This window comes from Anabrus simplex, chromosome 5 (genome assembly GCF_040414725.1).
Source record: "Anabrus simplex isolate iqAnaSimp1 chromosome 5, ASM4041472v1, whole genome shotgun sequence".
Taxonomy (NCBI): domain Eukaryota; kingdom Metazoa; phylum Arthropoda; class Insecta; order Orthoptera; family Tettigoniidae; genus Anabrus; species Anabrus simplex.
The window spans coordinates 407,926,776-407,940,658 of record NC_090269.1 but is presented as its reverse complement, the minus strand read 5'-3'; the positions used below and the strand labels follow the sequence as shown (position 1 = coordinate 407,940,658).

The window sequence follows — 13,883 nt, the reverse complement described above, 5'->3', positions numbered from 1 at the left end:
CGTAGTCCTTCGAGGATTTCATGTTTTCCAATAAAGGTAGGATATTTGTACATATTAATGGACCGTTTTATTGACCTGAAGTCATGCAAGGCTGGTTTGATTAGTATTAGTAATGAGTGCGTCTAGTACGGTCATCCATCATTAAAGATATCCACCATTAATTTATTCGTGGTTAAGAAAATCCATTCTCAACCATGATCCTACTACTACAGATGATACGGATCTGAGGAAAACTATCCAGATAGCATGGTTTTGTGAAATCTATGGCAATTACGTTTTCTTATACTTCACCAGACTGGAAGGGACGTACGTGCCTGCTGTTAGAAATGTATCCCACGCACATTAATAAAAATACCACAAGTCGTTAGGCAAGTTTTGGTTAGACACCGACAATCGTATGAATTTGATAACACAAACATATCTACCGCGAAATGAAGCTATGGTATCATCACTTCAGTCGAAATCCAGGAATAAGTAACTTCCTTTTAAGTGACAGGATTGCAAAGCCTCGTAAATTGCCCCGGTAAAATTATTAGAAGAGTCCAGGGAAGCAAACAGATCAGTTATAGCTTTAAAATTTGAGAGGAATCCAGAATATTGTAGAATTAAAGCACAAAAATTCCTCAAAATCGTCGCCGATTTTTCCCTACTTGTATTTGATATACCCGATTTCTTAATTTATATTCCAATCATCCTCTGGAATCGAGTGAATCTTCAGTTTATATGCATTTGCCTTGAATATAGATGATTTATTGAAAAAACTGAACATTCTGTATAAATGTCCCACTTATTTCACTTCGCGTACTTTTACAACAGTTGCGAAGAAAATACGATCAGTCTACTTCGAGTACAGAATTCATTCACTTGCTGTTGTTTTTAACATATGCCCAACTGCTGAAAAGGTGTTCAGTATCGTGACAATAAATCCATTCACATGAGCCTTTCGAATTTGAGTTCAAATAAATTGAAGCCGATTCCAGCGGGTATTGATCTTACGAACTTGAGCATGTAAGATGACTCCTAACTAGAGACGCTACCTGCAACTAAAATCGTGTACATCATCAAAAAACCTGTGTGTTCATTGTAATGGAACATTATAAGCCTTGAGGTTCCTATAGACTACGACGTTTGTAATCGTATATTTCACTGAATAGAGACAGACTACGTAGTTTTTCCCGCTTTACAGTACCAGCCAAAAGTATAATATCGTATCGAGTAGCATGACATTTCACGTAGAACATCACGCTTGCCCTAGAAACTAAGCGGTTTCTATTTTCTCTCTGAATTCTCACATATCGCCGTTGCCGGACAAAACCTTCTATATGAGAATTTTGTTTTGGAGATATACTGACCCGCAGCACATACATTATGAAGAGCGAGAATGCCTTGACAATGTTCACACAATATTGCACCTTAGATGACAGAACTTTACCGGCCAATGATCTAAGCTAAAATATTTCACATAGAAGTTTTTGTCCCGGCAGCGACGATATATTATTTCGCCTAAATTGACTGAACATTGCCGGGTACTATATTAGAAAACCTCTGACGAATTTCCGGACTTGTATTTATTTATTTATTTATTTATTTATTTCATATCACCAACAGAGATGTTCCTCCAATTACAGGTGGCTTAGTCATTATGCATTAATTATTAAAAATAACAATTGTTAGAAAGAACTTAATATCTAAAAATAAAAATATACAACATTATTAACAAGTAGAGTAGCAAACAGAATTTACAGCACATTAATACTTTTTCAAGTTTAAATATACTTACTGTAATATCTAAAAATTAATTTAAAAAGTAGACTTTTTCAGGTTCGAAGTGGACTTATGACCTAAAATACTTAATATCTAAAAATGAATTAAAAATTAGAAAAACAGAAACATAAAATAAATTAGGAATTAGGATCTACAAAAGAAATAACTCCAATCTTAGACTGACGCCAGTTAAAGAAACTGACATACAAAAAGAAAATCATAGAAAGTAACGCATGAAATATATGTGTTTGGTGAGAGATGAGTTGTAGCAATAGGTATGAACAGCACATTAAATCTTAAGTGCAAATAGACATTAGTAATGATAATTTGTTTGCAGTTTTCCTTACATTTTCTTCATCTATATTAAATTATATGAATTTAAATAAAATAAAACACAAAAATGAAACACAAATTAACCAAGAAATAAGTATAAATATAGTACATATATACACCTATAGGGTAAACCTTCAGAAATAGTGAACTGAACTCAAAGTGCCCAGCATAGTGTGACCATTACTTCAACTGTGTGCCTTCTTCAATAATTTTACATAATAATTGTATCTAACAGCAAAGTCTAGATCAAGATCAGGAAATTTTTGAACTGTGACGTTATAAGTAGTGCACATTCTGAACAGTGGTGAGCTTCTATAAAATACTGTTTTAGAAATCGGAAGAAACAAGAGATGTCTGTGTCTTAAACTTCCTTTCCGGGTATTGAACGAGAATTGTTGTAGAAAGTAACTGTTATCTACCACATTATTGATAACTCTATGGAGGTATTTTTGATCATTTATTATACGTCTGTTTAATAATGAAGTGATGTTAAATTCTTTCAGGAGATCTTTATAGTGAATTATGCCGCTAGGAACAAACCTGTTATATTTTTTAAAGTAAAGATAACGTAAGAAACGTTTCTGAACTTTCTCCACATGGTTTTGATAAGATTTGTAAATGGGAGACCAAATTACCGACGCGTACTCAAGTTTGGACCTCACAAGTGTGTTGAACAAAAGTGTGAGGGCTTGGATATTATTCAGCTCTCTGGTGTGTCGGATTAAGAAGCCCAGTTTTTTGTAGGCATCATTAATTGTGTCATAAATGTGTGAGTTAAACGACAAATTGTTTGTGATGCGTACTCCTAGATCATTAATTGAATTAACCTGCGTCATTAATTCGTTGTTGATAGAGTACACGTGTTCTTTAGGGAATTTTCCGTGTGTAATTTTCATGAAGCAACATTTCTTTATATTGAAATGTAAATTATTTTCTATACTCCATTCGTATAATTGATTTAAATCGCTTTGAAGTTTGTCGATGTCTCCATCACATTTTATTTCTTTGTAAAGTTTTACATCATCCGCATATAAAAGGCAGTTTGAAAACTTAACCTTAGATGGGAGATCGTTGACATAAACGTTAAACAGCAACGGACCCAGGTTTGAACCCTGTGGAACACCAGAATAGACAGAAAAAATGTCTTGTAATGTATTTTATGCGGTAAGTTTTCGTAACTGTTGCCACCGACAAATTTATGTCAGATGTGGAATGAGCCTTGCTCTGAAATAAACACCGCCAATGAAATTTAAGTTTTAAGAAAGAGCTGTAGTTGAGCATCTTATTTTCTGATGGTTACTGTATGTTAAGAAGCCCAGCGTTAGCTCGTTTAATGCTGAGTAGATCTATGAAGTACCCACTACGTACCTAGCAAGTAGTCGACGTTCGTGTAGTTCAAAGAGAGGAGCTGTTCACGATTCCAGATGTACTGTCCTCGGACTCCACTGCTCTTTTTCTCCTTTTTCCAAACTTCAATGAGATTTTTACCGTCGAGGCGTTTTCCCGAACTTCCTTCTTCATCAACTTTGCCAGTGGGAGTGAAGGCTTCGCGACCGCCGCCCAATATAACCTACGAAGAAGTTCAAGTTAGATTCTTACAATGGAACTCGACAATATTGTGAGGTGGACAGCAGTTAATGGTATGATGGTAACCAAAATCCGGTTTTAAGTTTCACATAAGGTAAAAGTGCTCTAAGTTTTAATTACCGTGCTGATGAAGCGAAATTACCTCATTATGTAAGGACACTATACTATTAGAAAATGATAACTGAATGGGCAAGTTTAAGGAACGGTCTTGTCAATCTGAAGAGATTAAACGCACCTAAAATCTTAAGAGTTAAGAAGAATATCAATGAAATAGGAAGATTTACGAGATCTACATTTATTGGAGAATGACGAAAGCCGCAAATTAAACCGCGAAATAATAACAATCTAAAAGAAATTCATACATTGAATTATCGCAAAGGTAAAGGAGAGGCCTTGATACAGTGGCAAGGAAGAACATTTCGTGACTACGGAGAAATAGATAAATTAACTCGTAAAATAACAACTATAATCTATATATATAAAGTAGCTTGTCCTGACTGACTGACTGACTGATTCATCATCGCCGAGCCAAAACTACTGGACATAAAAAAATGAAATTTTGGGGATATATTCATATTAAGATGTAGGTGCTCGCTAAGAGAGGATTTTTGGATATTCCGTCGCTAAGGGGGTGAAAAGGGGGGTGAAATTTTAAAATGAGTGTGTCTATATCTCAAAACTTTAAAAGTTTACAGATGTGAAAATTGGTATTTAGAATCTTCCTTAAAAATAAGGAAACACCTATTTTTTGTTTTCAGAAAATCCCAATGGGAGGGGTGAAAAAGGGTGAAAAAGTGGTTGAATGCCTTTAATCAGGATACCGGTACTTATATCTGAGAAAGTGAAGATATTACAGACCTCAAAATTGGTACTTTTGATCTCTTTCAAAAATAAAGAAACATATTTTTTTTGTTTTTGGAAAATCCAATTAATGCGAGGGTGAAAAGGGGGTGAATTTTTAAAATGAGTGCATCTATATCTCAAAAGTTTTAAAGTTTAGAGATGTAAAAATTGGTATTTAGAATCTTCATCAATAATAAAGGAACACGTATTTTTTTGTTTTCGGAAAATCCCAATAAGAGGGGAGAAAAGGGGTGAAAAAGGGGTAGAATGCCTTTAAAGAGAATACTTATATCTTGGAAACTGAAGATATTACAGATCTGAAAATTGGTGTTTGGGATCTCCTTTAAAAATAAAGAAACGCGTATTTTTTGTTTTTAGAAAAGCCAAATAATGGTGGGGGTAAAAGGGGGATGATTTTTTAATATGAGTGTACCTATACCTCAAAACGTTTAAAGTTTATAGATGTAAACATTGGTATTTAGAATGTCCTTTAAAAATAAAGAAACACGTATTTTTGGTTTTTGGAAAATCCAATTAATCGGAGGGTGAAAAGGGGGTGAATTTTTAAAATGAGTGAATCTATATCTTCAAACTTTTAAAGTTTGCAGATGTAAAAATTGGTATTTAGAATCTTCATTAAAAATAAAGAAACACGTATTGTTTTGTTTTCGGAAAATCGCAATAGGAGGTGTGAAAAGGGGTGAAAAAGCGGTTGAATGCCTTTAATGAGGCTACTTATATCTCAGAAACTGAAGATATTACAGACCTGAAAATTGGTGTTTGGGATCTCTTTTAAAAATAAAGAAACACGTATTTTTGGTTTTTGGAAAATCCAATTAATGAGGGGTGAAAAGGGGGTGATTTTTCAAATGAATGTATCTATATCTCAAAACTGTATAGTTTATAGACGTAAAATTGGTATTTAGAATCCCCTTTAAAAATAAAGAAACACGTATTCTTTTGTTTTCGGAAAATCCCAATAGGAAGGGTGTAAAAGGGTGAGTAATGGGTTGAATGCCTTTAATGAGGCTACTTATATTTCAGAACCTGAAGATATTACAGACCTTAAAATTTGTATTTGGGATCTGCTTTAAAAGTAAAGAAACATGTATTTTTTCGTTTTTGGAAAATCCAAATATTGGGGGGTGAAAAGGGGGGTGAATTTTTTTAAATGAGTGTGTCTACATCTTAAAACTTTAAAATTTACAGATGTAAAATTGGTACTTAGAATCTCCTCTAAAAATAAATGAACACGTATTTTTTTTGTTTCCTTAAATTCCAATAGGAGGGGTTAAAAAGGGTGAAAAATGGGTTGAATGCCTTTAATAAGGATACATATATCTCAGAAACGAAAGATATTACAGAAATGAAAATTTGTATATGGGATCTCCTTTCAAAATAAAGAAACACGTATTTTTTTAGTTTTTGGAAAATCCAATTAATGGCGGTTAAACAGGAGTGACAAAATGGGGTGAATTTTTTGAAAGACTGTATCTACAGAATATCTTGGAAACGTAAAATGTTACAGACGTAAAAGTGGGTGTTTGGAATCTCCTGTAAATGTAAAGAAACATAGGTGATTTGTTTTTGGAAACTCCACTTAAGGGGAACTCAAAAGGGGTGAAATTTTAAAATGAGAATTTTTACAGTATATCTAAAAAAACTTAACATGTTACAGTAGTGAAAAATGGTATTTTTTATCTCTATTAAACATAACGAATCGTGTATTTTTAGTTTTCGGAAATACCACTTGGGTGGTGGGGGGTGGGTAAAAGTGACTGAAAATGGTGTTGAATTCTTTTAATTAGGCTACTGATATCTCAAATATGAAGATGTTACAGACGTGAAATTTGATATTTGGAATCTGCTTTAAAAGTAAAGAAACACGTATTGTCGGAAAATCCAATGAAGGGGGGGGGGGGGTTAAAGAATTGGAAAATTAATTGAAATTCACTTGGGGAAGAGGGGAGTAGTATGAATTGAAGTGCAAAAATTAAATTATTTTTATGGGGATACTTATATCTCAAAGCTGAAGGTAATAGACGTGAACATTGGTGTTTGGAATCTCCCTTAAACATAAAGAAACAAGCCTTCTTTTAATTTTTCTTGGGGTGGGGGGGGTTGCGGTAAATAAACTTAACGGCGGTGGGGTGTAGAAGGAGGTGAGACCAATTGATTTTACTGCTATTAATGTACTTATAAGGATCCTCCGTTGCTCAGGCACAAGCGTGCCGGCCTCTCACAGCTGGGTTCCGTGGTTCAAATCCCGTTCACTCCATGTGTCATTCGTGCTGGACAAAGCGGAGGCGGGACAGGTTTTTCTCCGGATACTCCGGTTTTCCCTGTCATCAGCCATTCCAGCAACACATAATAATAATAATAATAATAATAATAATAATAATAATAATAATAATAATAATAATAATAATAATAATAATAATGTTCCAGACCATCGTCAAATGTGCGGTCCGCGCTGGAAACGGCTCCTGGACGGGTAATGACTAAGAATGCAGCCCGGCCGCGGGTTCAGTGCCGCCAAGGCACCCAATATGACACCACGCCGGATCTCCTAAAGGATTTTATCCATATTAAAAATGATTATAGGAAAAGATGGCACAGATTTACGGACCCAACTGACCGGGAGGAATACCTGAGCCTAACCCGGGAAGTACGAAATCGATTGCTGTAAAGGAAGATTGAAAAATGGGAGGAAACGTGCCGTAAAATAATAGAAAGCGAGTCAGATCGGGAATTATGGTGGATTCTCGCAGAAAACGAGTCAGATCGCGAATTTCGGAGGATTATATATCTAAAACAATAAGCATTCAATTATAAATTTCAGTATAATACCGTAGCGAAGCACGGGTATCTTGCTAGTATATCTATATACAGGGTGTTAGGTGTATACGTGCAGATATTAAGCTAGTCGGCAAAGAAAAAGACATCTCACAATATATGCTATGTACTTTTTATCTTGTCCTATTAGTTTGCCCATAACTGAGCCAAATATTTCAGGACCTAATGTGTTTTGAACGGCCGTAGCAGGATATGCCGGTTACGTCATTCTGTCCACGCGTAGTGGAAGTACAGTAGCAGAGTTTAGGGCTTGTTGAACCTGTTTCTTATCGCAGGCCAACACATGTTGTTGTGCACTTCCCCTAAAGGCTTGGCAAGTAGGAGAGGATTACTCACGTGCCAGGCCACTTGCTGTACTCGAAAACCGGTCTAGGGTACTCTGTGTGAAATGTACACAGGATCCTTACAGTGACCTCGAAGATACGCACCAGCACATCCGTGCGAATAAAGTATTGTGTAGTTGTGTGTGATTTATAAGACGTCAATGGCATTACTCAGTGATCAAAGCTGACAAAATGAAAGGAAATAGTTAATAAGTAAATGAAAAATGAGCGCAACATTTCTGTGCTGTTATTGCGACAGTCTACGATGAATTTCTGACAATCGACAATGCGAGTTGTCTATGCTTATTCATAAACTTTTCAGGTCAGTGAAAGGACGGTGGACACTGAAAGAAAAGGCTGTAAGTATTCAGTCATATTGTTATTAATGAGACAGATTTCAAAAACCGTAGTTGCAACCATGCGTGAACATTGCTCGAAGGAAAAAAAGCTACTGTGGATTACTTTTGCTATATGCTTTACGTCGCACCGACACAAATAGGTCTTATGGAGACGATGGGACAGGAAAGGGCTAGGAGTGGGAAGGAAGCGGCCGTGGCCTTAATTAAGGTACAGCCCCAGCATTTTCCTGGTGTGAAAATGGGAAACCACGGAAAATCATCTTCAGGGCCGCCGACAGTGGGGTTCGAACCTGCTATCTCCCGAATACTGGATACTGGCCGCAGTTAAGCGACTGCAGCTATCGAGCTCGGTCTACTATGGAATTGCCGCCGGGCATTTCTAATAGAAGGCTTATTCTTCTTTTTCCTAATCTGTTTACCTTCCAGGGTTGGTTTTCCCTCGGACTCGGCGAGGGATCCCACCTCTACCGCCTGAAGGGCAGTGTCCTGGAGCGTGAGACATTGGGTCGGGGATACAACTGGGGAGAATGACCAGTACCTCGCCCAGGCGGCCTCACCTTCTATGCTGAACAGGGGTCTTGTGTAGGACTTGCGGGGGAATGCGGAGATTGGAAGGGATAGACAAGGAAGAGGGAAGGAAGCGGCCGTGGCCTTAAGTTAGGTACCATCCCGGCATTACCTGGAGAAGTGCGAAACTACGGGAAACCACTTTCAGGATGGCTGAGGTGGGAATCGAACCACCTCTACCCATTTGACCTCCCGAGACTTAGTGGACCCCGTTCCAGCCCTCGTACCACTTTTCAAATTTCGTGGCGGAGCTGGGAATGGAACACGGGCCTCCGGGGGTTGGCAGCTAATCACACTAACCACTATACCACAGAGGTGGACAGAAGGCTAATTACTGGACAGTAAGTGCCGATAGGTAATGTAACGGACCCGTTTAATTAAAACGTCCGTAATAATAATGTTACTACTACTACTACTACTACTACTACTACTACTACTACTACTACTACTACTAATATCTTTACGTTCCACTAACTAATTTTCACGGTTTTCGAAGACGCTGAAGTGCCAGAATTTTGTAAAGCAGTACTATTTTAATTGCAAGTAAATCCACAGACACGAGACTGGCGTATTTCAGCACCTTCAAATACCACCGAACTGAGCCGCCATCGAACCTGCCAAGGTGGGATCAGAAGACCAGCGCTCTATCGTCCGAGCTACGCAGACCGGCATTGGGGCTTAGAGTAAGTTGATCGTGCGGTTAGGGGCGCGCAGCTGTGAGCTTGTATTCTGGTGATAGTGGGTTCGAACTCCACTCTCGGTAGCCGGGAAGATGGTTTTCCGTAGTTTCCCATTTTCACATCAGGGAAATGCTGGAACTGTATCTTTATTAGACTTCGAATGCTTCCTTCCCACTTGTATCCCTTTTCTCCCCCATTGTCGCCGTAAGACCTATTTGTGTCGGTGCGATGTAAAACAATTTGTAAGTACATGCTTCGGTAATTTCGGAGACATGTCTGCAATTATAATATTAATAATAATTCGGACCTGTTAAAAGTTCACCATTTTCTTTAGTGTTTTCTGACAGATTACGAGCTACGAAGTTTGAGTGGGGCGATTAACATTTATTTTCATAATAGTCAGTAATAATAGACTAACGCAGTTTTTATAATAATATTGTTAGTGGCTTTTCGACGGATGTAAGCTAATCGTACGGCCAACTCGCCCAATAATAATAATAATAATAATAATAATAATAATAATAATAATAATAATAATAATAATAATAATAATAATAATAATAATAATAAATCTTCACGTGCCAATGGAGACGCGCGGTGTCGGAATTTTGCCCACTGGTATTCTTTAACGTGCCCGTAAATCTACCGATTAGAAGCGGTCGTATTTGAGCACCTTCAAATACCAGCGGACTGAGCCAGGATCGAGCCTGCTAAGTTCATGAAACCAGTGCTTGAACCGTATGAGCCACTCAGCCTGGCAACGTTTATTTTGATACGTTGAATAGGCACTGCAAAATCAGCAGTAAGCTAGAAGGTTCTCATTTACATTTAAACATGTTCTCTTCGGTTGGAAGCACGAAAGGAAGGTACATTTAATTAATTTATGTTTATAACATGTCCCTTACTGGTATGAAGTAAAACGTTCGATGTGTTTTGACATTTCAATTCCGATACTACTCACTTTGAAATTCTCTCCCATGCATTCTTTCGTTGACGTAATAAACTTTATTTACGTACACGTCAACACGGGTTGTTTCTGCATACGGCGAGTTGGACTTCCAAAAGACCATGATATTGAAATCGCACTGTGGGAGAATATTCCACGTAAGCAGTTCGACAAAAGCACTAGACCTGTCACATGCCGGTTGTCTGCTGTTCTTAGCGACGGGGATGTCGCTGGACGGGTTCCCCACCCCTACATGAAACCGGTCTGTCTGACCTTGACCTGAATAACAGCTGTCAGAGATGCGAATTATCGTCCGTACTAGTACGCGAGTTACTTCGTTGTAGTAGCATCAGTAGTAGTATTTGAATAATGCCAGTGTATGAATACCACGAATACCATTATATGCTGCTAGTGTATCGTGTGGCAGAACAGAACACGGGTCGCCCTTCATGAATCTGTCGGGAAAGGCTTCCAGCAATTTATATTATGTTTCTTATTCTCTACGAGTTAAAACAGAGGACACTTTGCGTTTTTAAGGGCCGATGACATTAAGACAGCAATCATCATCATCATCACGTATAAATATTCAATAAAATAATCGTTTTATATTCATCATTACTGAAATAGGAACTATAAGTTAACATTTAACTTAAGAAGATTGCCTAGAGTGTTTTGTTAATTTACAAAAGAAAGTTTAACATTTATTTTAATGCAATATGTATGTTTTTGTTTTCTAAACTGTTGTACTGTAATGTTTAACATAGGTGCATTATGTTGTTCACAGGCGTTTTCGTGTACGTTCGTAAATCCGTACTTTTCTATTCGAGATAGTCTTGTTACCGTCCACCTGGAATTACGGAGCCCGTACTGTATGTTAGTTCATTATTTTTCTACAACAGATTGTTATGAATGCGACTGTAGTTCCCGCGACCACGCCACTCTTATGTCTGCGTCACTAATGTGCACTTTGTTCAACTGTGTGCTGCTTGACTATGTGGCTCTCGTTACCTTCTTCTTCCTCTTCTTCTACTGCAGCCTTATGTCTTAACAGGTATACTGTATTCTACCGACATCATCTCAACACGCAGTAGCGTAATCTGCTGCGATTTACCGAGCTCGATAACTGCAGTCACTTAAGTCCGGCTCCATGGCTAAATGGTTAGCGTGCTGGCCTTTGGTCACAGGGGTACCGTGTTCGATTCCCGGGAGGGTCGGAAATTTAACCTTAATTGGTTAAATTTGCTGGCACGGGAACTGGGTGTATGTGCCATCTTCATCATCATTTCATCCTTATCACGACGCGCAGGTCGCCTACGGGAGTCAAATCAAAAGACCTGCATCTGGCGAGCCGAACTTATCCTCGGACACTCCCGGCACTAAAAGCCATACGACATTTCATTTCAGTGTGGCCAGTATCCATTATTCGGGAGATAGTGGGTTCGAACCCCACTCTCGGCAGCCCAGAAGATGGTTTTCCGTGGTTTCCCATTCTCACATCAGGCTAATGCTGGTGATGTACCTTAATTAAGGCCACAGCACCATCATAGTAAAATGTAATATAGTTGTGGCGGAATCTTCTTAGATATGTTCGACATCTGTGGATTGTGTATGATTGATAATTCATCTGTACTCATGAAAGCGACCGTCGGCCTGGCGTTCAGGTTAATAGCTACATGTCTCTAACGTGTAACCTTGTTTATGTTTCTTATATTTTTTGATGTGTATGTTTGATGTTTATACACAATACGAGATTACAGCTGACTCATCCCCACGAGCTTGACCTGGTTCTCGTTTTACGCATAGTAATCTGTAGGTAACTACTGCGACCGATGCTAACTCACGTGACATACATTTCATCTTGTTTCCTCTTAAACCACGCATATTTTACTATTTTCTTCCACGTATTTCAGCTTTTAATGTCCTAATAATAATAATAATAATAATAATAATAATAATAATAATAATAATAATAATAATAATAACGTTAAATGCTTTACGTCCCACTAACTACTTCTACTGTTTTCTGAGACGCTGAGGTGCCCGAATTTAGTCCCGCACGAGTTCTTTTTATGTACCAGAAAATCTGCCGACACGAGGCTGACCTACAGTATTTGAGCACCTTCAAATACCACCGGACTGGGCCAGGTTCGAACCTGTAAAGTTGGAGTCAAAAGGCCTGCACCTCAACCGTCTGAGAAACTCAGCCCGGAAGGAGGCACGAAATGTAGGTACGTTTAATTTATTTAGTTGTATAACATGTCCAATATTCCTTTGAAACTAAACGTTCGATGTGTTTCGATAATTCAATTCCGATGCTACTCATTTGGGCATCCCATGACTGCTTTCGTTGGCGTAAGGACCTGCCATCTTTCTTCTACCTTTACGCAATGCACAACGGGGATCTACTGTATTTTACGTCCCGGCGCGCCTATCCCAACCAATAGTTATATCACACGCTCGTACAGGTCCCGCACCGATTCAGGTTTTCAGGTCATTTCCATACTCACTAGACCACGGGGCTGATGACCACACATATCCCAATCCCTTAAAGGACATAACAGCAAATGAACCAGTATTAACGCTGAGAATTCGGTACATCTCCAGGGTCCGAAACCGATGACCAGGGTGGTCTGAAGCCCCTAAGACGGAAACTGAATACTGACAACTACGAAACCAGTCTGGCGAGAATGTAACGTTACAAGGCATACGCTACTGTAGTAGCCACCTTCAGCTGTTATCGTAGCTCAGTTGCTCTTAAACATAAAACCAGTTTGACAAGTATGTTACGTAACATCTCGTGCATTGCATAGGTAGCGTTCAGCTGTTGTACGTAAACATAAACAGAAACCAGTTTGGCACGCATGGCGCGTGACTCGCCTGTTCTCAAAGGGAAGCTATTCATTCATTGATATATAGTGGTTCGTCACATTGTTCTCTATTGCTAGAAGAAATATCTGCAGGTATACACCTAACATCCTATATATATATATATATATAGACAAGGGCAGTCATTTTGGTAATCTACGAGCGTTATTGAGAATATAATCAAGACTAAGGAATGTTCATTGAAGCTAGAATGTTAGAAGACTATGGATTCCACTTTATGACACAACTAACTTCATATATGTATATTTCTATTTTGTTTGCGCAAGATATGCCTTCTGTGCATTTCTAAGAAGACGATGGTAAGACTTCCGGAAGGAGGCTGAGCTGAGGTGACGGCAAAGGAGGCTTACCTTCCCCAGAGCATCCTGATGACCAACGGCAGGATGTAATTGCCAAGCCCGAGCCGCAGATGTCGTGGAGAAACTTATTCAATCCCGGAGAAGCCGACGGAAAAAAAAATTTCTTTCTTAGTAAAGTAAGTCAAATAGATGTTGCAAATTCTAATATTATCATTCATATTTGTTGGTGAATAGATAGGTAATCGTTGCAGTCTTCAAAATATCTTAAATATGTTAGATTCTCACGGATTAACGCTACATTTGTGCCAGAATACAAGGTGTCAGGTGTATTTGTTTATAGCAAGCGATAATAGGGATTAATATGCTAGTTACTTTCCGAAGAAGGTGGCCAACCCTCCACTATATAGCAAGACAGCAGAGTTAATCACTCGCAGCAGGCC

General features: G+C 38.3%; 1 protein-coding gene across 1 annotated transcript in view; it reads right to left on the bottom strand.

Moving 5' to 3' along the window:
• Positions 1 to 13,883, bottom strand: part of LOC136874578 (membrane-bound alkaline phosphatase-like) — a 76,534-nt gene that overhangs the window by 22,713 nt on the left and 39,938 nt on the right. Inside the window, exon 6 of the mRNA XM_068227859.1 lies at positions 3,466 to 3,667. Coding sequence (XP_068083960.1) covers positions 3,466 to 3,667 — 202 coding nt within the window. The remainder of the gene's footprint in view (positions 1 to 3,465; positions 3,668 to 13,883) is intronic.